At 35.7% G+C, this 21,972-nt stretch overlaps 1 protein-coding gene across 1 annotated transcript in view; it reads left to right on the top strand.

The window, feature by feature from the left end:
- The window catches only part of UBE2K (ubiquitin conjugating enzyme E2 K), a 70,875-nt gene that overhangs the window by 24,614 nt on the left and 24,289 nt on the right, over positions 1 to 21,972 (top strand). The window contains exons 2-3 of the mRNA XM_081237365.1: positions 12,824 to 12,917; positions 17,100 to 17,158. Of these exons, the coding sequence (XP_081093491.1) occupies positions 12,824 to 12,917; positions 17,100 to 17,158 (153 nt within the window). The remainder of the gene's footprint in view (positions 1 to 12,823; positions 12,918 to 17,099; positions 17,159 to 21,972) is intronic.

The following is a 21,972-nucleotide window of genomic DNA, read 5'->3' as shown; positions in this document are numbered from 1 at the left end:
TGCCAAACTGTCTTCCGCAGTGGCTGTATAATTTTGTATTCCCACTAGTAATGAATGAGTGCCTGTTGCTCCACAACCTTGTCAGCATTTACTCTTGTCAGTGTGCTGGATTTGTGCCATTCTAATAGGTATGTAGCGGTATCTCACTTTAATTTGCATTTCCCCATGACTTGACTGGAGTGTCTTTTCATATACTTATTTGTCATCTGTGTGTCTTCTCTGGTGAGGTGTCTGTTTAGGTCTTTGGCCTTTTTTAAAAAAAATAAATGTATTTATGTATTTTGGCTGTGTTGGGGCTTTGTTGCTGTGCGCAAGCTTTTCCCTAGTTGCGGTGATCAGGGGCTACTTTTCGTTCAGGTGCACGGGCTTCTCATTGTGGTGGCTTCTGGTTGTGGAGCATGGACTCTAGGTGTGTGGGTTTCATTAGTTGTGCCTCGAGGGCTCTAGAGCGCAGGCTCAGTAGTTGTGGCGCACGGGCATAGTTGCTCCGTGGCATGTGGGATCTTCCCAGACCAGGGCTCGAACCCGTGTCCCCTGCATTGGTAGGTGGATTCTTAACCACAGCACCACCAGGGAAGTCCCTTTGACCCTTTTTTTTTTTTTTTTTGTGGTACTCGGGCCTCTCACTGCTGCGGCCTCTCCCGTTGCGGAGCACAGGCTCCGGACGTGCAGGCTCAGCGGCCATGGCTTATGGACCTAGCCGCTCCACGGCATGTGGGATCTTCCCGGACCGGGGCATGAACCCATGTCCCCTGCATCGGCTGGTGGACTCTCAACCACTGCACCACCAGGTGCCTATTCATCTGCCAATAGGCACTTGGGTTCTTCCACCTTTTGGCTTTTTTGAATAATGCCATCATGAACATGAGTGTGCATATTATCTTATTTGAGACCCTGCTGCAGTTCTTTTGCGTATGTACCCAGAAGTGGAATTATTGGATCACATGGTAATTCTGTTTTAAATTTGTGTGTGTGTATGTGTGTGTGTGTGTGTTTTCAATTTTTTGATGAACCATACTGTTTTCCATTGTGGGCACACCATTTTATATCCCCTCCAGTAGTGCACAGAGTTCCAGTTTCTTCACATCCTTGCCAACACTTGTTATTTCCAGTTTTTTTGATAGTGGCCATCTCAATGGATGCAAGGTGGTATCTCATTGTAGTTTTGATTTGCATTTTCCTAATGATAGTTGCATAGTGATATTGAGCATCTTTTTATGCACTTGATGGCCATTTGTATATCTTGTGGAGAAATGTCTATTCAAGTACTTTGCCATTAAAATTTTTTTTAATGGTTTCCCTATTATTTATTTTTTAAAATATTCATTCATTCATTATTTATTTATTTATTGGCTGCATCGGGTCTTAGTTGGGGTGCACGGGCTCTTCATTGCAGTCTTAGTTGCAGCTTTTCTCTAGTTGTGGCACGTGGGCTCCAGTGCACATAGGCTCTGTAGTTGCGGCATGCAGGCTGTCTAGTTGCGGCATGCAGGCTTAGTTGCCCTGCAGCATGTGGGATCTTAGTTCCTTGACCAGGGATCGAACTGGCGTCCCTGAATTGCAAGACGGATTCTTAACCGGTGGACCACCAGGGAAGTCCCACTTTGCCATTTTTAAATTAGGTTGTTTTTTGTTGTTGAGTTTAAGAGCTCTATACATTTTGGATATTAACCACTTGTCATTTATATGATTTGCAAATATTTTCTCCTATTCCATAGGTTGCCTTTTCACTCTGTTGATTGTATGGTTTGATACACAGAAGTTTTTCATTTTGATGTAGTCCGTTTTATTTTTACTTTTGTTGCCTGTGTTTTTGGTGTTGTATTTAAAGTGGTTTTTCAATAGACAACATGAAGTTGAATCTTTTTTTATCTACTTCAACAGTATATTTTAATTATTTAGACCATTGACATGTAAGATCATAGTTGATAGTTGGATTAATGCCTACCATATTTTTAAAATGCTTTTCTGTTTATTGCCCTTGTTCTTTGTCTTCCACTCTTTTCTGCCTTATCTTGTTTTTAATTGATCATTTTATGTGATTCTAGTTTTTTTCTTCTCTTAAAGTAGCAGTTGTGCTTTTTTTAAAAAAAAAAAACTTTACCCTTGAATTGCCATACACACTTACTTAAAAGTGCTCTTCCAGGAATTCCCTGGCGGTCCAGTGGTTAGGACTCTGCACTTCCACTGACAGGGGGCCTGGGTTCGATCCCTGGTTGGGGAACTAAGATCTTGCAAACTGTGTAGTACAGTCAAAAAAAAAAAAAATGCTCTTCCAGATAACACTACATTACTTCATGGGTAGTGCATATTTTATTTCATCTTCATTTATTCCTTCCCTAATGCTGTTCCTTTCTTTAAATACATTCAAAGTGTCTGATGGATATCATTATCCTTCTTTCTAAAGAATTTCTTTTAACATTTCTTGCAAGGCAGGTCTGCTGGCAACAGATTCCTTTAATTTTTGTTTATCTGAAAAGTCTTTATTGTTGATTTCTGAGGGATAATTCCACTGGATATAGAAATCTAGGTTGGTGGGGCTTTTTTTTTTTTTTTTTTTAACATTTTAAATGTATCACTCTATTCTCCTCTAGCTTCCATGAATCCAAAGAGAAGTCTAATGTAACTCTTATCATAGCTCCTGTATAGGCAAGGTGTTTTTTTTCCTCTGGCTTCTTTCAAGATGTTTTCTTTGTTCTGATTTTCTTCAGTTTGAATATGGTATGCTTAGGTATAGATTTTGGTTTGAACTCTGAGCTTCCTGCATCTGTGATTTGGTATCTGTCATTAATTTAGGGAAATTCTAAGTTGTTGCTTCAAATATTTCTTGTTTTCTTCTCCTTCTGGTATTCCCATTACTCATACGTTACACTTTTTGGATATTCTGTTGTCTTTTTCATGTGTTTTTCCTTTGCATTTCAGTTTTGGAAGTTTCTATTGACACTTCTTCTAGCTCACTGATTCTTTCTCCACATTTATGTACTAATTGAGTCCATCAAAAGCATTTTTTTTTCTGTTACAATCTTTTTGATTTCTAGCATTTCCTTCTGATTCTTTCTTAGAGAGTCCATCTCTCTGCTTACATTACCCATGTGTTTTGGATGTTGTCAACTCTTTCTGTTACAGCACTTAGCATATTAGTCATAGTTTTAAATTTCCAGTCTAATTCCAACATTTCTGCCATATCTGAGTCTGGTTCTGATGCTTACTCTGCCTCTTTAAACTGTGATTTTTGTCTTTTAGTATGCCTTGTAATTTTTTTCTTGAAAGCCAGGCATAATATACTAGAAAAGGAACTATATAAGTAGGTCTTTAGTGTTAGCTTTTATGTTTATCTGGCTAGGGTTTAGGCTGTGTTTACTATTTGCAGTAGCTATAGGTGTCAGGCTAGAGGGGGCTGGAGGGTATTGCCCCTCTCTCAGGTTGGTTAGATCTGTTAAAACACCAATTGATGTTATGCTCTGGTGAAATAGTTTGCAGGCAGGCCTTAAGAAGAATCAAGTACTCTGGGCTTATTTCTAAATAAGAGAAATGGCTACTTTCTCCCTTCCCTTGCCAGAAGCATGAGGGGATTTTTCTCTGATCTTCACTGTGAAAACCTTGTAGGAATCCTGGAAGTAAAAATTTACAAAAGTGGTAGGGCCCCCTGGGAGTTTTTCACTCTCAAATTTATCCCCACTGTGCCTCCCAGCAATGTCAATTACAATTTAGGTTTTCATACTCTGGTAGTGGTTCAAGCAGAGATGCTTGTGAGCTTTTGTTCTGGTTTGATTCTCTTTTTCTGCCCGTTTGTCTCTCCAGTTATGGGGGATGTGGTTGACGCTGTGACTTCAAGTCTCTGATGGATCTAAGAAGAGTAGTTGATTTTCAGTTTGGACAGTCATTTATTCTTCTCATTTCGGATTTCACCCATTCTACCCCATTCCATCTTCTTCATTACATTATCTGACATCCTTATTTTTAACGTCTAACTCTACCATAGCTGTGTCATGAGCATTTAAACATACCGTTTAATGGCTATGTTATAAAGAAACCCCACCTTCTGCCCTCTTTCTTCATCCAAACTACTGCTTTGTTTCTCACTTCCCCCTTTATAGCCAACATTTGGAGGAGTTCTCTCTAATCATGCTCTCCATTTCCTCACCTTTCGTGACTATCCAGTTAATAGTGGGTGCTTTTATCTTTTCACTTTGCAAAGACCTCCCTGCTGCTCAGCCTTTTTAAAGTGTTTCAGAACAAAAGTTACATGTGTATGTGTTTAAAATAATTTTTAAACAGCACCATGGTCTCCCATTTACCTCAGATCCGTAGTTCTTCATTTTCCTTCATTTTCAGGGATCCACCATTGCCAATTTCTTGTATGTGTTTTCGGAAGTTTGTGTGTGTGCACATTCAGGGCTTTCACTGTGAAGAAGATAATTTTTGCTTATTTTTTCTTTGTGCAGTCTTAATAGTAATATATGTAAAGTCTAAAGTCTCTTTGAGTTAAGTGTAAAATAAAAATTCTAAATGGTAAATATTGTCATAGTGTAAATGGTGGTGTGTATTTCTTACTGGGCAGACACTGGGGCATCCTATATTTGATGGTATCTTAAGAGTCAGTGAAATAGAATGTATATGCCTTGGCTTCTGCATCATCTTTGGAACCAGGCTTTGCTGATTATTAGCTGTGTGTGATCTCTTTGTGTCTTAGTTCCTTATTGGTAAACACATAAAATTGTTGTGAGTGTTAAATGAATTATTACATATAAGTCAGGATACAGCTTATATGGTGTATTAGTTATTATCATTAATCTCTCAGCAACATTAGCTACTCTTTTTTTTTTAATAAATTTATTTATTTACTTTTGGCTGCATTGGGTCTTCGTTGCTGCGTGCGGGCTTTCTCAAGTTGTGGCAAGCAGGGGCTGCTCTTCATTGCGATTAGCGGGCTTCTCATCGTGGTGGCTTCTCTTGTTGCGGAGCACAGGCTCTAGGCGCGCAGGCTTCAGTAGTTGTAGTGTGTGGGCTCAGTAGTTGTGGCTTGTGGGCTCTAGAGTGCAGGCTCAGTAGTTGTGGTGCGCGGGCTTCAGTAGTTGTGGTGTGCGGGCTCAGTAGTTGTGGCTTGTGGGCTCTAGAGTGCAGGCTCAGTAGTTGTGGCACACGGGCTTAGTTGCTCTGTGGCATGTGGGATCTTCCCGGATCAGGGCTTGAACCCATGTCCCCTGCACTGGCAGGTGGATTTTTAACCACTGCACCACCAGGGAAGCCCTAACTACTCTTCTTTTTGAAACATTTTTCTTTTTTTGGTGCCAGTGATAACAGACTATCCTGGATTTTTCTCTTACTCACCATATCTTCAGCCGAGCTCACTCCTGAACTCTAGACCTGAGTTTTCAACTGTCTACTTGCCCTTTTGGATTTTCATAAATATCTTTTTTGAACATGTCCAAAGCTGAATTTTTGATTTTCCTTCTTCCCCAAACTCTGACCCCTCAATTTCCCATTTCCTTATCTTAGTTATTGTTTTACCATCCACCCAGTGGAAAATCAAAACCATAAGAGTGATCCTTGTTCCCTCCTTAGGATCATACAGTTTTAGTATGTAATAACTAAGTCCTATAAATTTTATCTCCTACCGGTCTTAATTCATCTGCTTCTCTTCATCTCAGTGTACTTTCTAATCACTCTCACTGGATTCCTAACCTTCTTCTCTGTATCTGCTTTAATCTCCCTCCAGGCATTTCCCTCCCACTGCAGCCAGGATGTTTTAAAAGACCCAAATCTGTTTGTTTTGTCACAACTTTTTTTCTTATTGTTCTTCGTGACCCTGCATAATCTGGCTCCTGCCTAGTTTCCCTCCCTCATTTCTGCTCTTTTATTCTGTGTATTCTAGTCACATTGGTGGCTTTTCAGTTTCTAAACATGCCAAGTCCTTCCTTGCCTCTACTTTGCACAGGATGAACTTTCTGCCTGAAATGTTGTCATTGACTAAGTTAAATCTTTTAAAGGTGCTTTCCTGAGGGAGTCCTTTTCTTATCATGACTCATGGTATCCTATCCTTCATTTAAAAATTATATAATTTGTTTAATACCTTAGAATGAAAACTCTATTTATGGGGATAAGGTAGGTTAGAGAACATTTCTGGTTGATGATTTTACCACCAGTACCTATTTGCCTTGCAAATGATGGGTACTTAATAAATATTCATGGAATTAGTAGGTTCAGAACTGTAATTATTCTGTATTCTAGATTGTGTGAATTGTGATGACAAAAGTCCAGAAAGTAAAATTTTAATGGCACACTGTTGCTGTAATTGGAGAGGCTATTATTTCCTGGTTCTTTGGAGCTACACTGTCCAGTACTGTACCCACTAGCTATGTGTGATTTTTTTCTTTCCTTCAAGTTTTAAAAAAATTACTCTTTTAAAAAGTGTATTAGTCGGTGGTTTTTAGTATATTCACAAGGTTGTGCAGTTATTACAAGTATCTAATTCCAGAACATTCTCGTCACCCCCAAAAGAATCCCCGTACCTATTAACAGATCCTTCCTATTTTCCCCTCCTCCGTGAGAAACTGATATTTTACTTTCTGTTTCTGTGGATCTGCCTATCACATGTGGCTTTAGAACACTTGAAGTGTGGCCATTCCAAATTGAAAGGTGCTGTAATTGTAAGTTAGACACTGAATCTTGAAGACTTAGTATGATAAAATGTGAAGTATCTCAGAAATTTTAATTTTGATTACATGTTAAAATGATAATTTTTAATATATTGGAGGTAAATATTAAAATTTCTCCTGTTTCCTTTTACTCATTTTAATGTGATTACTAGAAAAATTTAAAAATACATTTGTAGAACACTCCCTCACACCATACACAAAAATAAACTCAAAATGGCTTAAAGACTTAAAATATAAGACATGACACGATAAAACTCCTAGAAGAAAACATAGGCAAAACGTTCTCTGGCATAAATTGTACCAGTGTTTTCCTAGGTCAGTCTCCTAAGGCAATAGAATTAAAAGCAAAAATAAACAAATGGGACCTAACCAAACTTAAAAGCTTTTGCATAGCAAAGGAAACCATGAACAAAACGAAAAGACAGCCTATGGACTGGGAGAAGATATTTGCAAATGTTGTGACCAACAAGGGCTTAATTTCCAAAATATACAAACGGCTCATACAGCTCAATAACAAAAAAAACCCAAACAACCCAATCAAAAAATGGACAGAAAACCTAAATAGACATTTCTCTAAAGAAAACATACAGATGACCAGCGGGCACATGAAACAATGCTCAACGTCATTAATTATTAGAGAAGTGCACATCAAAACTACAATGAAGTATCACTTCACACCAGTCAGAGTGGCCATCATTAAAAAATCTACAAATTTTAAATGCTGGAGGGAGTGTGGAGAAAAGGGAACCCTCCCATGTTATTGGTTGGACTGTAACTTGGTGCAGCTACTATGGAAAATAGTATGGAGGTTCCTTAAAAAACTAGAGTTGCCATACGATCCAGCAATCCCACTCCTGGGCGTATATCCAGATAAAACTATAATACAGAAAGATACATGCACCCCAGTGTTCATAGCAGCACTATTTACAATAGCCAAGACATAGGAGCAACCTTAATGTTCATCAGCAGATGAGTGGATAAAAAAGATGTGGTGTATATACATATACATATACATATACATATACACACATGATGGAATACTAGTCTGCCATATAAAGAATGAAATAATTCCATTTGCAGCAACATGGATAGACCTAGAGATTATACTAAGTGAAGTAAGTCAGAGAAAGACAAATATCATATCACTTACATGTGGAACCTAAAGAAATGATACAAATGGGGAATTCCCTGGAGGTCCAGTGGTTAGGACTCAGTACCTTCACTGAGGTGGCCCGGGTTCAAGCCCTGGTTGGGGAACTAAGATCCCGCAAGTTGCATGAGCCCCCCCCCCCAAAAAAAAGATGCAAATGAACTTATTTACAAAATAGAAACAGACTTACATAGAAAATAAACTTATGGTTACTGAAGGGGAAGGGGGTGTGGAAGGGATAAATTGGGAGCTTGGGATTAGCAGATACAAACTGCTATATATAAAATAGATAACAACATCGTACTGTTTAGCACAGGAAACTATATTAAATATCCTATAATAAACCATAATGGAACAGAATCTGAAAAACAATATATATGGGGGCTTCTGTGGTGGTCCAGTGGCTAAGACTCTGCACTCCCAATGCAGGAGCCCTGGGTTTGATCCCTGGTCAGGGAGCTAGATCACACATGCTGAACTAAAGATCCGGATTGCTGCAACTAAGACCCGACGCAGCCAAATAACTAAATAAATATATTTTTAAAAAAGAATATATATGGGCTTCCCTGGTGGTGCAGCGGTTGAGAATCTGCCTGCTAATGCAGGGGACATGGGTTCGAGCCCTGGTCTGGGAGGATCCCACATGCCGCGGAGCAACTAGGCCCGTGAGCCACAACTACTGAGCCTGCGCGTCTGGAGCCTGTGCTCCACAACAAGAGAGGCCGCGATGAAGAGTGGCCCCCACTTGCCACAACTAGAGAAAACCCTTGCACAGAAACGAAGACCCAACACAGCAAAAATAAATAAATAAATTTAAAAAAAAGAAAAGAAAAAGAGAAATGGTCATATAATTACCATTAAAAAAAAGCATATATATGTATAACTGAATCACTTTGCTGTATACCAGAAGCTAACCCAACATTGTAAATCAACTATATTTCAATTAAAAAAATACAATCACTTATGAATAACTGGAAAAAAATAAAGTACATTTGTGGCTTATGTTATATTTCTATTGGATAGCACTGGTCTAGAATTTGTTTTTTAGTAAGGACCACTAATGTGTCCCCATGGCCTCAGTTTCCCATTTTTCTTCTAGTCTGTTAGTTTCCATGTCAGCCCTGCTTTGGAAATGTGAATGTCCCACGTTTCAGGTTTTTAACTGCTTAGGAGGTGGAAATGTTTCTTCTTGGGCCCTAGAATAGTAGGGGAAACATAAGTCATTTATGTTAAATTATGAGAAAGTAATGGCAAGTGTTAAGCCTCATTTCCAACAAATGAGGAAGAATTGAATTTCACGTTTATTTACATGATAATAATGAGCAATGTTCCTGAATTTTGGTAGTAGTGATTTGACTAGGAAGCAAATTAATAGTTTTTTTAATAGCATATGAGAATTATCTATAACTTTAGGGGTCATTTAGAATTATATTTGCTTATCTGAAATTTGGATTTAAATTATATTTTAGAAAACTTTTTCCAGAATAAATAGAAGAGAGGCTAAAGTGATAAATTATTCCTTTAAAGTATAATATTTGCTTTATGTAGAAGTTTTCTGCTCCAACATCATTATCAAAAGTCAACATATTGAAGTGTTAAATGGCTACTATACGTTCAGCATTTACTATTTGGTAGGCATTAATACTGTATTCATTAAATTCCCCCATGAACTGTATGTGGTAGGTACTATTATAATTCCCAATTGACTGAGGATGAAACTGAGGTATGGAGTGGTTAGTTAACTTGCTCAAGGTCACATAGGTAGTATGTTTTAAACAGGTTAAACAACAGTAGCTTATACTTAGTGCTTTCTCAATAAAATCTATCAATTTTTAGTTTTTCCCAGGAGAATGTAAGCTCCAAGTGGGCAGGGACTTAGTTTTGTCACTTAGTTGTTTCACTGACAGTTGAGATTGCTTTCTGGCATGTAGTAGATCCCAGGAATTATTTGAAAGAATTTTGTGATGATGATGATGTCAGTTCATCAAGAGACTTGGCCTTGAGAATCTACTAGAATTGCTTTAAATTTTGCACTGTTGCTTATTAGCAGTAATGTTCGTTTATCTACCACTTCCAAATTAACTTCAGCATTATGTACTGTTTGGCATACTTTATGCATGTTATATCTTAATAAAATATTTAATAAAAAATTGTTACTAGGAGCTGTAGCTTTTTTTCATCTCTTTTCCTTTTATGTGTTGGAAATGCATTGGAGCCACAAGGAAACGTAAGAAAAATCACGACTACCAGAGGTCCCACTGTGTGTTTAGATATGTTGGGAGAAGAAAGTATAGTAAAGCAACTTTCTAACTGTCCTTAGAAAAAATAGTATAGTAATAAAACAGTTCAAGGTTTCATCCGAAAGCCTCAGCCTCCCTGGTTGTTGTAGTCATTAAAATCAAAAACACATGATTTTATTTATTTTTAGAAATTAGTTTCCATTCTTAGTTTGGAAACAGACCTGTGAAATAAATTTTATAAAATACGTCTTTGAAATCAAAGGTTTTTGTAGTTAATAGTGTTAGGAGAAGGGTAACTATGCTACTTCTATCCAGGAAATTTTCATTTAGTTCTGAGGTGTATTCTCATTTTACAATAATAAAATTGAGAGTTAGATGGTGACTTACCTGAATGAACATCACAAATAAGTGGCAGAACTGGGAATCACCTCACATCTGTCTCACTCCCAAGGCCATGATTTTTTAAAATACTGTCATTTTTCTGTTTTCCATTTTTTCCCCTTACGGTTCTTGAGTCTTAAAGTGGGATTTTAAGTTATTTTGTGTGGGCAGTGGAGTTGGAGTTTTGGATTGTGGAAATACTGGATGTTTGAATTAAAGTATGGATGTAATGATAATTGTTGCGTGATGGAAAAATTAAGCTGTGAAAAATCTGTCTTTAACTTTCCATTTTCTTTTTATCTTTGGTTATATGTGGATAAAAACCCTACTCTAGAACATAGAATACTTCTTTATAATGGGATTCATCATGGTGATTGTATTTTCTTGAGTTTTTTAGTAAATTTTTCATACACGAATAGTGTTCTTTCCCTAGAGTGAAAAAAAGACACTTTTCTCTGAATTACAATTTTGGGGGAATGAGGACAGAGGTAATCTTGTTTATTAATATTTGTTTACTTAGCATTTTACTAAACAAACAGTTGGGGGCAATCTAGAAGGCAGCTTTTCTAATTTGTTACTTCTTTCTACCCTTCCTCAAACTTCAGTGTAGTAAGTGTCCTTTAGTATCCTGCCATTTTAGGATTATTTACTTCTTTTGGGGAAGGGGATATTGTGGGAACCTTATAGAGAACTTTGAAAGCATTCAAGATTTGCAAGATTTGGTTACTCTTGTTTCCCTTAGAAATCGTAGGGGAGAAAAATAGATGTCTGTAAGTTACACTTTGGGCCTCTTAAATTGGTCAGTGAACGAACGTCTGGTGCCTGTGATTTTCATTTTAACATTATTCATTCCTGTGCTTACTGGAAAAAGTATTTTACCATTACTAAAATTGTACATTTCATCCTCTTCTGAAAATACCAAGGATGATAATGATTTTTTTAGGGCACAGGAAGAAGTTCCCCATTATGCATATTTATAATTAAATTTAATTTGGGGTAAAATTATCTTCAGAAAAATATGAAAGACTTTAATCCCAAATGTAGAAAAAGGTTATGAAATAAACCAGTACTAGTTAAAATTCATAAAGTAAGTTTTTTAATCCTACGTTCTTATTAAAAGATAAGATAAATTAGGAGTCATGAGATCTTTAAAATTTGAGTTTTAAATTATGTATTTTTTCTGTACTTAACATTCGGTACTAAACTGTTTAGTACAGAGAAAGTGAAAATGATGGTGTCTTCTCCTGGGGGTGAGGGGAGGAAGTCAGGGACCTTAAAACAATAATTCCTACACTGTTGCATCCAGTAAGCAAGTTTAAGAAGGTGGGTTCAAAAGCAAAAATTTACTTTTGAAATCTTGTGGGGCTTTCTTTCATAAGAGTACATGTGTCACTTAGGTATAAAGTACAAAATAAGTAGATGTAGATAAATATAAAAATCCTAACCAAAAAATGAAAGGAAAGCTTCGTATATTAAGGATTTATGTTTTAAAAAATTGAGAAAAGGGGAGGATCATTGTGTTTGGTGAATAGACCAGTAAGATACTGGGGTAGGTTACATAATGTAAGCAGAGAGCCTATTTGCAGGCAGGTACTTGGGAGCGTTAAAGTGAATCCCACTTGAGGGTTTCCTGAATCATGATCACTGTTTACTATGAGAATGGATTGTTAAAGATTATTGAGAGATTGAAGTGATAATATTGATATGACAGTACTTTGAGAAGTAGATGTAGATAAACATAAAAATCTGTTTTGAGAAGTAAGTAATTGCCATTGAAGTAAACTAAGCAGAAAAACAGTTTGAGGAAGGAATTAGAAGATTCTATTGAGGCATTTAGGCTTTAGGAATTATTGTGGAAAGCGATATTAATTAGACAGTTAGAGCTTTCATCATCCTGGTTGATGGTGTAGTATTCCAGTTAACCTAAACATCTAGAAATTTAAGTGAGAGCTTATAGCCTAAATAGTTTTTAATGATCTTGAAGTTTCTGTTTGGGCTAGAACCCATGTAGCCCGGGGGTATCGAATTGCAGAGTTCATCTACAGATGAGTAGAATTATCACTTTGGACCTAACACACATGAACTCAGCAAATATAAAATAAAGGTGTCTGCTAGTTTTCTCTAAACATTCCTGTAAAGTCAACCAGACATTGTACTATTGTTCAAAGTGGTGTTATGTCATTAAAAACATTGCAGTTAAAATTTGTTAGTATTTTTGTTTTAAATATTCAAGTTGGCTAATTACGTTCTAGAAAAGCAGACTATTATTTTTACTAGAGCAGATAAGCTTATGAAAGAGCGTGTTTCAAAAATTTTTATAGGTAATACTTTAAATAAAAATAGGCTTTTTTCTTGCTGATATAACTAACATTTATTTTCTGTTTATTTTTAAGACGAGCAAAAATCAAATTAAAGTAGATCTTGTAGATGAGAATTTTACAGAATTAAGAGGAGAAATAGCAGGACCTCCAGACACACCATATGAAGGCAAGTACTTTTTTCTGTATCAAAATATTGTGCGTATTAGAACTTGTCCGAAACATTAAATCAGAATAATCTCAAGCATTTATAAACTACGTGAAAGGTAACTTCATTTGGCTTAAGGATATATACAGCAGTTTTTAAATAATAAATTTAGATACTTATCTAGACTGATTTTTCTTACTGAATTTTAGCTAATTTTTTTCTTTTTCCAAAGAGCCAAGTTACAGGTTATATTATGTTAGAATCTAACAGTATAAAACATCTAGCATGTTAAGCCTTTAACTTATATGGACTCTCAGTTACCCTTCATATGGTATCTGTAAACAAACCTTGCCTTAAATTTCTGACTTATGTTAATTTTTAAAGAAAAACTTCTCTCCCCTGTTTGTCATTTAGCGTGTAATTTACTCATATGTCTTCATACAGGCTGTATTCCAAATATTTAATTTTCTTTATTCAGGAAAGCTTTGAGTGATCGTTTTAAGACATATAGAAAGGAGGCAGTTTTGCTGAACTCTGTTTACAAACTAAGTCTATAGCTGCTTTAGACCATGGAATTGGGTGGTAAGATAGAGAAAGAAGCTTTATAGCTTTTTATTCCCTCATTAGGCAGACCCTCAGTAGTGAGTGTTACTGTAAATTTGGATTATATAGCATAACCAAGATTCTTGCATATAATAAGCATTCAAATATTTGTTTAAAGGAAATCATGTCACGGAATTTGTAGTAGTAGCACTTACTGAGTTCTTACTTGTTAGAGGTTTACGTGTATTTTCTCATTCAATCCTTATAACAAATCTTATGAGGTAAGTACGGTTATCACTGTTTCATAGATGAAGAAACTTAAGCTCAGGAAAGTTAAGTAACTTGGCTAAGACATCTAAGCAGCACAGCTGGGATTTGAGTCCTAATAGCCTTTGACTCCAAAGCCTGTGTTTCTAATCACTTTCTGCTCTTGAATAAATCAGGAGTGATTGAATATTGGAAGTGGTGGTTATGTCTCCTTTGAATGTAGTGGTTCTACAATTCTGTAATGAACAGTTACCCAAAATTTTTCAGAAAAATTCAACGTTCTAGACTGTGTTTCTGTTTTCATTCAAAGTTTTAAAGATCCTAGAATGTCTTTAGCACATTCTACCAAATCTTAAATGACAAAATTTTATTTTCTGTTTTACAGTTCATATGAGCCATTTCTAGACTTATTTAATTTTGTATATTGTTTTGTGAGTGCCTCCTGTATGCCAGGCCTCATCTGGATGCTTTCATGGATGCTATTCATTTAGTCCTTTTGACAGTTGTTAGATGGAGAAGAGATCTTTAGTTATCTTATAAAAATCAAGTTCGTCCTTAATAGCAGATATTGTTTGTAATGATATACAAGCTTCTTCTTGAAGGTATACATTATAAATATTCTTGAATTACTTTTTAGGTTGTTTAGATGTATTTTTGAAAGATAGTAGGGCAGTAGCATTATCACCATGGAGCTCTTCCAGTAAATTGATATTTATAAACAAGAGATCTCCTGATCTAGGCAGAATGTTTATTACCTTCTTAGCAACCCTTAATAAAGGTACATGAATTTTTAAAAAATTGGACAATACTTATTTGTAGGATGATTAAATTATAACTATACCACATTCATTGGTTAGAAACAAGTTTGGTCATTTTTAAGTGCTTATGTCTGCTGCTGCCACTAAATGAGACATTAATGTTTGATAAGATTAGTTTTAATATGCTTCTTGGGTATATATTTGAAGTAGATTAACTTAAATTGTATTCTTTTTATCATAAAACTATTGAAGTTGTTCATTTTGTTGAAGAAAAGCACATTCGAGGGCATAAACTTAGGTACTGTTTTTTGAAATACGAACAGGGGTAAAATATTTTGCTAATATTTATCTCAGGACTCTTGCTAAATTTTGAGGGATTTTTATTTTGAGGGTTTTTGTTGTTGTTGTTGTTTTATCTCAATAGCCAGGGCAAAAGTTTACATGTGGAATGTTAAATTGTTAATAACATCATTAAGAAATCAGGTAGCTATTTTATGTAGTGTTAAAAGTAATCAGATTGAGTTAAAATGACCATATTGTACATGTTTTCTTCTTTTGCCTTAATGGCTCAATGGCAAAGGAGCAATTTAGTTCTTGAGGCTTTGTACCTAACAGTTGTTTTAAATTTAGGGAATCATTCTTGGTATTTTTTGAAAAATTCATCCCTTCCCCATTTAAAGATTATAAACGTGTAGTAGTAAAAGCTGTTCTTCAAGAAGTAAATGTTTTATAGTGAAAGCTGTATGATAATAATAATGTAGTTATCATAAAGCTCCCTTAGTTGTGTTACTCTGATATTATATATCAAATAATGCTGTGGTTAATGCTGTATTGATTATATATTGAAGTTGTCAAATAATGCAAGACAGAGCATACCAATAGCACATGGAGTAGAAATAGGATTTGGGGAACTCTGGGGTCCAGCATTATTTATATAGTATTTCAGAGCTCTCACACTGCTCTTAAGAGATTGTTTTGGACATTCAAGAAGGAAAAACTTTATATGAAAGGTTATAGAGACAGTAATTTGGAATTTAATGAAAAAAGTAAGATTCATAGGAAGGAAAAAGAAGAATGTACACATTACTCAGGTTAAATTTATTATACCTATATTTGAAGCTAGCATTTATAACTCTGAATATAAACAGTTATCTCTGTATACACAAAAATTTCTTGAGGTACTCTTCTCTTACCTGTCTTTTTTTGTTTCTTTTTTTTTTGACTTCTTTCCTTTATATTTCACTGCTGCTGTATTCTATGTGCTTCAGGCATCTAGTTCAACTTGTGCATTAGTCAGTATGGGATTCTATTAAAAGGAATAAGCAAGAAAAGAAGAATTGGCACCAAAAGGGCTTGAAGAAAGTGGTACCAAGTGAATTGCTCTTTTGTTTTTTTCTTAGATCCACATTCATCTGTTCTAACAGTGGAGAAAGTGGCAGGATATACTGAGAATTGAGTGTCGGAATTTTGAAGTCAGTAGAGTTCCTAGTGCACAATTACTGTTTTTGTTTTATTACGTTTTATTATGGAAAATTTCAGATATATACAGAAGGCAAAAACCTCCAGGCACTCATCAGCCAGCTTTAATAACTATCATTTCATGGCCAGTCTTTGATGTAATTCATCCCTTGATTATTTTGAAGCAAATCCAGGCATAGTTTCATATATAAATATTTCACTAGCACAGTTTTATTTGCTGTATTTTGGAATGATAAATATTCTTTGGTAATGGATCATAAAATCTTAGAATTGGAAGGTTCTGTAGAGGTAGGATTCAAATCCAGTCTGCCATCCAGTGCAAGATTCCCCCTTCAGAGTTTCCTGAGAAGCAGTTATCCTCTCCCTTTAATATCCTAGTTATGGGAAGCTAGATAAACTTAAAAAAAAATTACTTATTTAGCTGCTAGTTGCTCAAGATAACTTCAGACCAATATGGAATGTTGCCTACTGTTTATATGTTACTGGTTAGAACAGTCTCTTTGTATACCCATTTACAGGAAGAGACTAGGTTTTTGTCTTTATTCCTGCCTCTTGTCTTACTGTTGAATTTTGTTTTTTAAATTTTAACAAGAAGTGTTGGCATTTAATTTAATGTCCCAGATTAAAACTTTGGGACATTTTTGCATTTGAGAGAACCAGCTAGAAGTAGATTTTTCAGTTTTTGGCGTAATCTGTGTATCCTTTTTCTCTGTACCACCTATGCCTTTATACTTCCCTACCTTCTTTCTTTTTTTCTTCTTTTCCTTTTTTCTTTCCATTTTTTCCTGTTATTTAGCAACTCTTCTCAGTGTGGACTAAAGGAAACAAAAGGAGATGGAACCTGTGCTACGTAATTGTTCCAGTGAAGTCTTTGTCATTGGATTGTCTGTGGATTTAATGTATTCATCCATCTCTCCAATTATTCACTGATAAACTAATACCAGTTGTTTAAAATGGGTATTCTGTATGCTTTAAATAACCTTTAATTTAAAAACTAGTGCTTTTGTTTATTTCCTTTTTGGGTTTCAGCTTTAAAATGAATCTGTTGTAATTGACTATAAAATAGTATATGTTTTGAAAAGTTCCATCACTATATCTGGCTTTACATGTTGGAGGTGAGCAGCACTGTTGACTTTCTGTTTTCCCCATTTTTTAGGAGGAAGATATCAACTAGAGATTAAAATACCAGAAACATATCCATTTAATCCCCCTAAGGTATTGTAAGCCTATTTTTGTGCATGAACTATATTTCTTGGCTCGTTTAATTAATATGTACTTTAGTGTTTATTAAAATTACAAATTTTTTAGTTTACTGTGTAAATTTAGCATGGACAAGATGTCAGGTAATGACAGATGGTTTGCTTCTGGAATTAGAATGAAAAGTAAGCTTACTCAGAGGCAGCTAGTAATAGCTTTAGACAGGAATAGGATGTGTATCTGACAACGGCTTAAATTCTAGGTCTGGAAAAACTTATAGTGTTCCCAAATTTAGAGGATCCTTATCCAAGTCCTTATTTGCCTCAGAGAAGTATATTTTTTAGGGAAGAGAGTACTCTGAATTTATTCAACAATTATTTGAGTACTTTGTGCCAATATAGCAATACGTAAGACTTACTTACACTGCTGTCCTTGCTTTCATGGAGCTCATGTTTTAGTGGGGGGAGAAAAATGAACAAATCATTGCAACTGTGATGAATGTTAAAAGAGGAAACAGAATAATCTAGGATTGTGTATAACAAGGGGAACTAACCTAAACTTATATTTTGACTGAATTGCTTCCTTTATGTCTTTACTTTTGCTGTCATCACCATTTTAGTTTAGGCATTCAGCTTTATTACTGCTTTATTCAGCTTTATTACCTCTTTTGCCTATTATTTAATCACCCTTTCATCTTTGCCGTACTATTCATTCTTTGCACTGCTGTTCTATAAATCTTCCTAAAGTGCAGTTTTGATCATGTTTCTTTTCTTTCCTTGTTAATAGTCTGAACTCCTTAGCTGGGCATTTAAAAGCTCCTGTAACCTGACCTTAGTCTTTTTTTCCATCCTAATCTTCTGCTGCCCTCACCCACAATATGAGTCTCTTTTTCTCCAGCCTAGATTATTTGCTGTTTGTAGGTTAATGCTTATTCTTTCACACTTTCCTGTCATTTTCACTTGAACCATTGTCCCTATCATTTAAAATTCTACTTTTCTTTTGAGGTCTAGGTAAAGTATCACTTTCTCCATTACGCTGTGCCTGTCAAAATGTTTCTCCCTCCACTCCCAATAGCATTTTATATAATTTATATAGTACCACCACAATTACAGTACCAATTAATGTATTGTATTATTTGGGGATATGTATCTTTCACTAGCTTTTGTGCTCCTGAGGTCAAAGACCCCATGGCTTAATACACCTTTGTATTTTCTATGGCTCCTGAAAGTATAGTGTCCCTTGAGCATATGATAGTAGTCACTCAGAAAATGTTCCAGAATTCATTCATTCAGCCTACTGGTTGTCCCCCATTTAAGAATAGACACAGCAGTGGAAGTTCCAGGGTGAAGTTGAGTCACCTACCAGTTTGAGGTGCCTGTTATTCTGTTGTTTATGTATATCTATTTTCTGATAAGCCTGGTTGATGTTTTTAAATTGTGGTAAAGTATACATAACATAAAATTTACTATTTTAACCATTTTTAAGTGTGCAGTCTAGTGGCACTAAGCACATTCACATTGTTTTGCGTGTATCACCACCATCCATTTCTAGAACATTTTCATCTTCCCTACTAAACAATAACTCCCTGGTATTCCACACTGGTAACCACTGTTACACTTTTTCTCTATGAATTTTTCCTACCCTAGGTACCTCATTTAAGTGGAATCATACGATTTTTGTCCTTCTGTACCTGGCTTATTTCACTTAGCATAATATCTTTAAGGTTCATCCATATTATAAGTTGTGTCAGAATGTCATTCCTTTTTAAGGCTTAATAGTATTCCCTTGTACATACCCACCACATTTTGTTTATCCCTTTAACCATTGATGGACATTTTGGTTGTTTCTACGTTTTAAGCCTGGTTGATTTTTTTTTTTTTTTTTTTGCCTTTTATAAAAGTTTTTGTTTGTTGTAGAAATTTTTTAAAAAATAAATTTATTTATTTATTTTATTTTTGGCTGTGTTGGGTCTTTGTTGCTGTGTGTGGGCTTTCTCTAGTTGCGGCGAGCAGGGTTACCCTTCGTTGTGGTGCGTGGGCTTCCCACTGCGGTGGCTTCTCTTGTTGCAGAGCATGGACTCTAGGTGCACGGGCTTCAGTAGTTGTGGCTCACGGGCTCTAGAGCGCCGGCTCAGTAGTTGTGGTGCACGGGCTTAGTTGCTCCGCGGCATGTGGGATCTTCCTGGACCAGGGCTCGAACCCATGTCCCCTGCATTGGCAGGCGGATTCTTAACCACTGCACCACCAGGGAAACCCGCATACTTTATTTTTAAAGTAAGTTGTAATATTACTGAAAAACCCATTAAATTAGGAAAGCTCTAGCTCAGTGATTTGTCGAACTTACTATTGGAGATTAGGTTGTGAATTTTCCTCTTTTTCCTTTGTGTTGTAAGTACTTTTATATATGAAATTGAGTATAAATACCAACGCTAATAGCCTTCTGTGAGTCTTCCCTTCTGCACATGCATATTTAAAATAAAATAGCATTTTCTTTTGTACAATAAGTTAGTTAAAGCAGGTTTAATATTGTAACTTCCTTGAGTTCCAAGCTTGAAACTGGAAATTCCTGATGGAAATAGAGCTCATGTCTACCATGAGGTGGAAGGTAAAATATTTGTTGAACTAAAGAGTGCATAAATATAGGCTGCATCCTGTGGGAGGAGATAAGGTTACTGATGATGGTGTACCAATATAAATAACTAAGAATCATCGCCTTCCTTTGTTTCAGTCTGGTAACACTGTGTACATAGTGTTAAGATTTTTGTTTCTAAATTCTTTGAGTGCTCCTCAAAGCTAATGAGTGTTGTCAAGTTACGCAGACAGTTGCTAGTATTAGTTTCATTTGTGAAAATAAGGAAACTTGAATTGTTATTCATATAAGTATTTTAGTACTGTAAACCATCCCATATTTGTTTTGTAATCATAGTCAAGTATGACTCAAGTAGGTCATAATAAATGTCTTCGTTACTTTTATACTTCATCCCTTCCAAGTTCTTTGTACATTTTTGTTGCTATAGGTTGGGGATGGTAGTACTCTGGGAGAAAGTGATGAATACAATGGATATGAATTGAGCGTAGAATGATGGGGTATATGTGGTTACCATTGGTAATATTAAGAGTTGAGAAAGAAGTGAAAAATCTAAGAAAGGAGATAGTTGATGATAAAGAATGACAAAGAGAGGAATAGATAAAAGAGTGTAAAACTACACAAAGAACTACTTACAGGACAGTTACTTACATCTGTACTGGTAGATAATGGAGTAGCCTCTTGAAAATTAATTTCTTTATTAGATTATCTGCAAATTCAAAGCTATTTATTTCTAACTGTAGATTGTAGTACAAAGAAATAGTTCAATAATTTCCTTGGTCCTGCATATAAGCATATTTGCTTTTCATGTAGCGTCTACAGAGAATCATGTATTGAAGATTCTTCTTTAAAAAGCAAGATACAATTCACACATCCTTAGATCATCTGCCTAAATTGTAAACCTTCTGACATCTTCAGTAGTAATTTAAAATTCTGTTTTCCTCGGGACTTCCCTGGTGGTCCGGTGGTTAAGACTGCATTTCCAGTGCAGAGGGCACGGTTCAATCCCTGGTCGGGGAACTAAGATGCCACATGCCGTGTGGCGTCGCCAAAGTATTAAAACAAACAAACAAACCAAAATATATATATATATATATATATATATATATATATATATATATATATATAAATATTATTGCACATTCACTCAGTGTGAGGCACTTTAGATACTTGGAATGCTCTACTAAGCAGGATAGACACCATGCATTTTAGAGAAGACCAGGCAAATAAGAAAGAGATGATAGAAGTGTGATCAACTACTGTGACATAGGAAAGTACAGGGTGCTATGGGACAGGTCAGGAAGAAGTGATTATGGAAGCTGAAACTTAAATGATAAGTAGGAGTTAGCCAGGAGAAGAGGATATCGAGGTGTGTTATTGAAAGAAGAAATGTATGAAGGCCCTGAGGCAAAAAAAAAAAATTTTTTTTAAAATATGACTTGTTGAACACTTGTATTGAATGTAGGGTAGATGTGAGATTTGAGAGTGAGGCTAGAATCAGTTTAACAGTGTGGGCTTACATAAACGGAATGAGAAGTCGTTAGAGGGCCTTAAGTAGAATAGTGACATGAATCAGGTTTGTTTTCAAGGGCTCTCTGGTTTCAGTGTGGAGAATGGATTGGAGGGAAGAAAACTGAAGGCAGTAAAGTCAGTAAACTGTTCAGTAACCCAGGTGAAGAATGATAGTCTCCTTTAAAGACATGGTGTTCTGTGGATGGAAAGAAGTAGATATCATTGAAAGCAGTAAGGTTATTTTAAGAATTAAAAAGGATCAAGGAGTGGAAAGTCTCCATTAGTTTTAGGTGTTTTGAAGTCATTGGTGACTGGAAGTGCATTTTCAGATGGCATGTAAGTTAGTGAGTGAATATGTGAGGAATTAAGAACAGATAGTATAGACAAGTCACAAGGAGAGAAGTGGAAGCATGATAAATCTTTTAGCTTCTTTTCATAAATAGCTTACATTTGGAGCATATAGTTTTTTTTGAATTTTATTTTATTTTTTTATACAGTGGGTTCTTATTAGTTATCCATTTATACATATTAGTGTATAATGTCAATCCCAATCTCCCAGTTCATCACAGAGCATATATTGATGAGTTAATTTTTGCAAGGTACTAGGACATAGCTTGGTTCATAGTAATTAATCTGTTAAATGTTAAAGAATTTTGACTTAGATGACTATCATATATATGTGTCAGATATAATCCTCCTCCTCCTCCTCCCTCTCCTCCTCCTATTCCTTCTCC

The sequence above is a fragment of the Mesoplodon bidens genome, assembly GCF_964165515.1.
Source record: "Mesoplodon bidens genome assembly, chromosome: 1".
In the NCBI taxonomy this organism is placed as follows: Eukaryota; Metazoa; Chordata; class Mammalia; order Artiodactyla; family Ziphiidae; genus Mesoplodon; species Mesoplodon bidens.
This window is presented reverse-complemented; position numbering and strand designations above follow the sequence as displayed.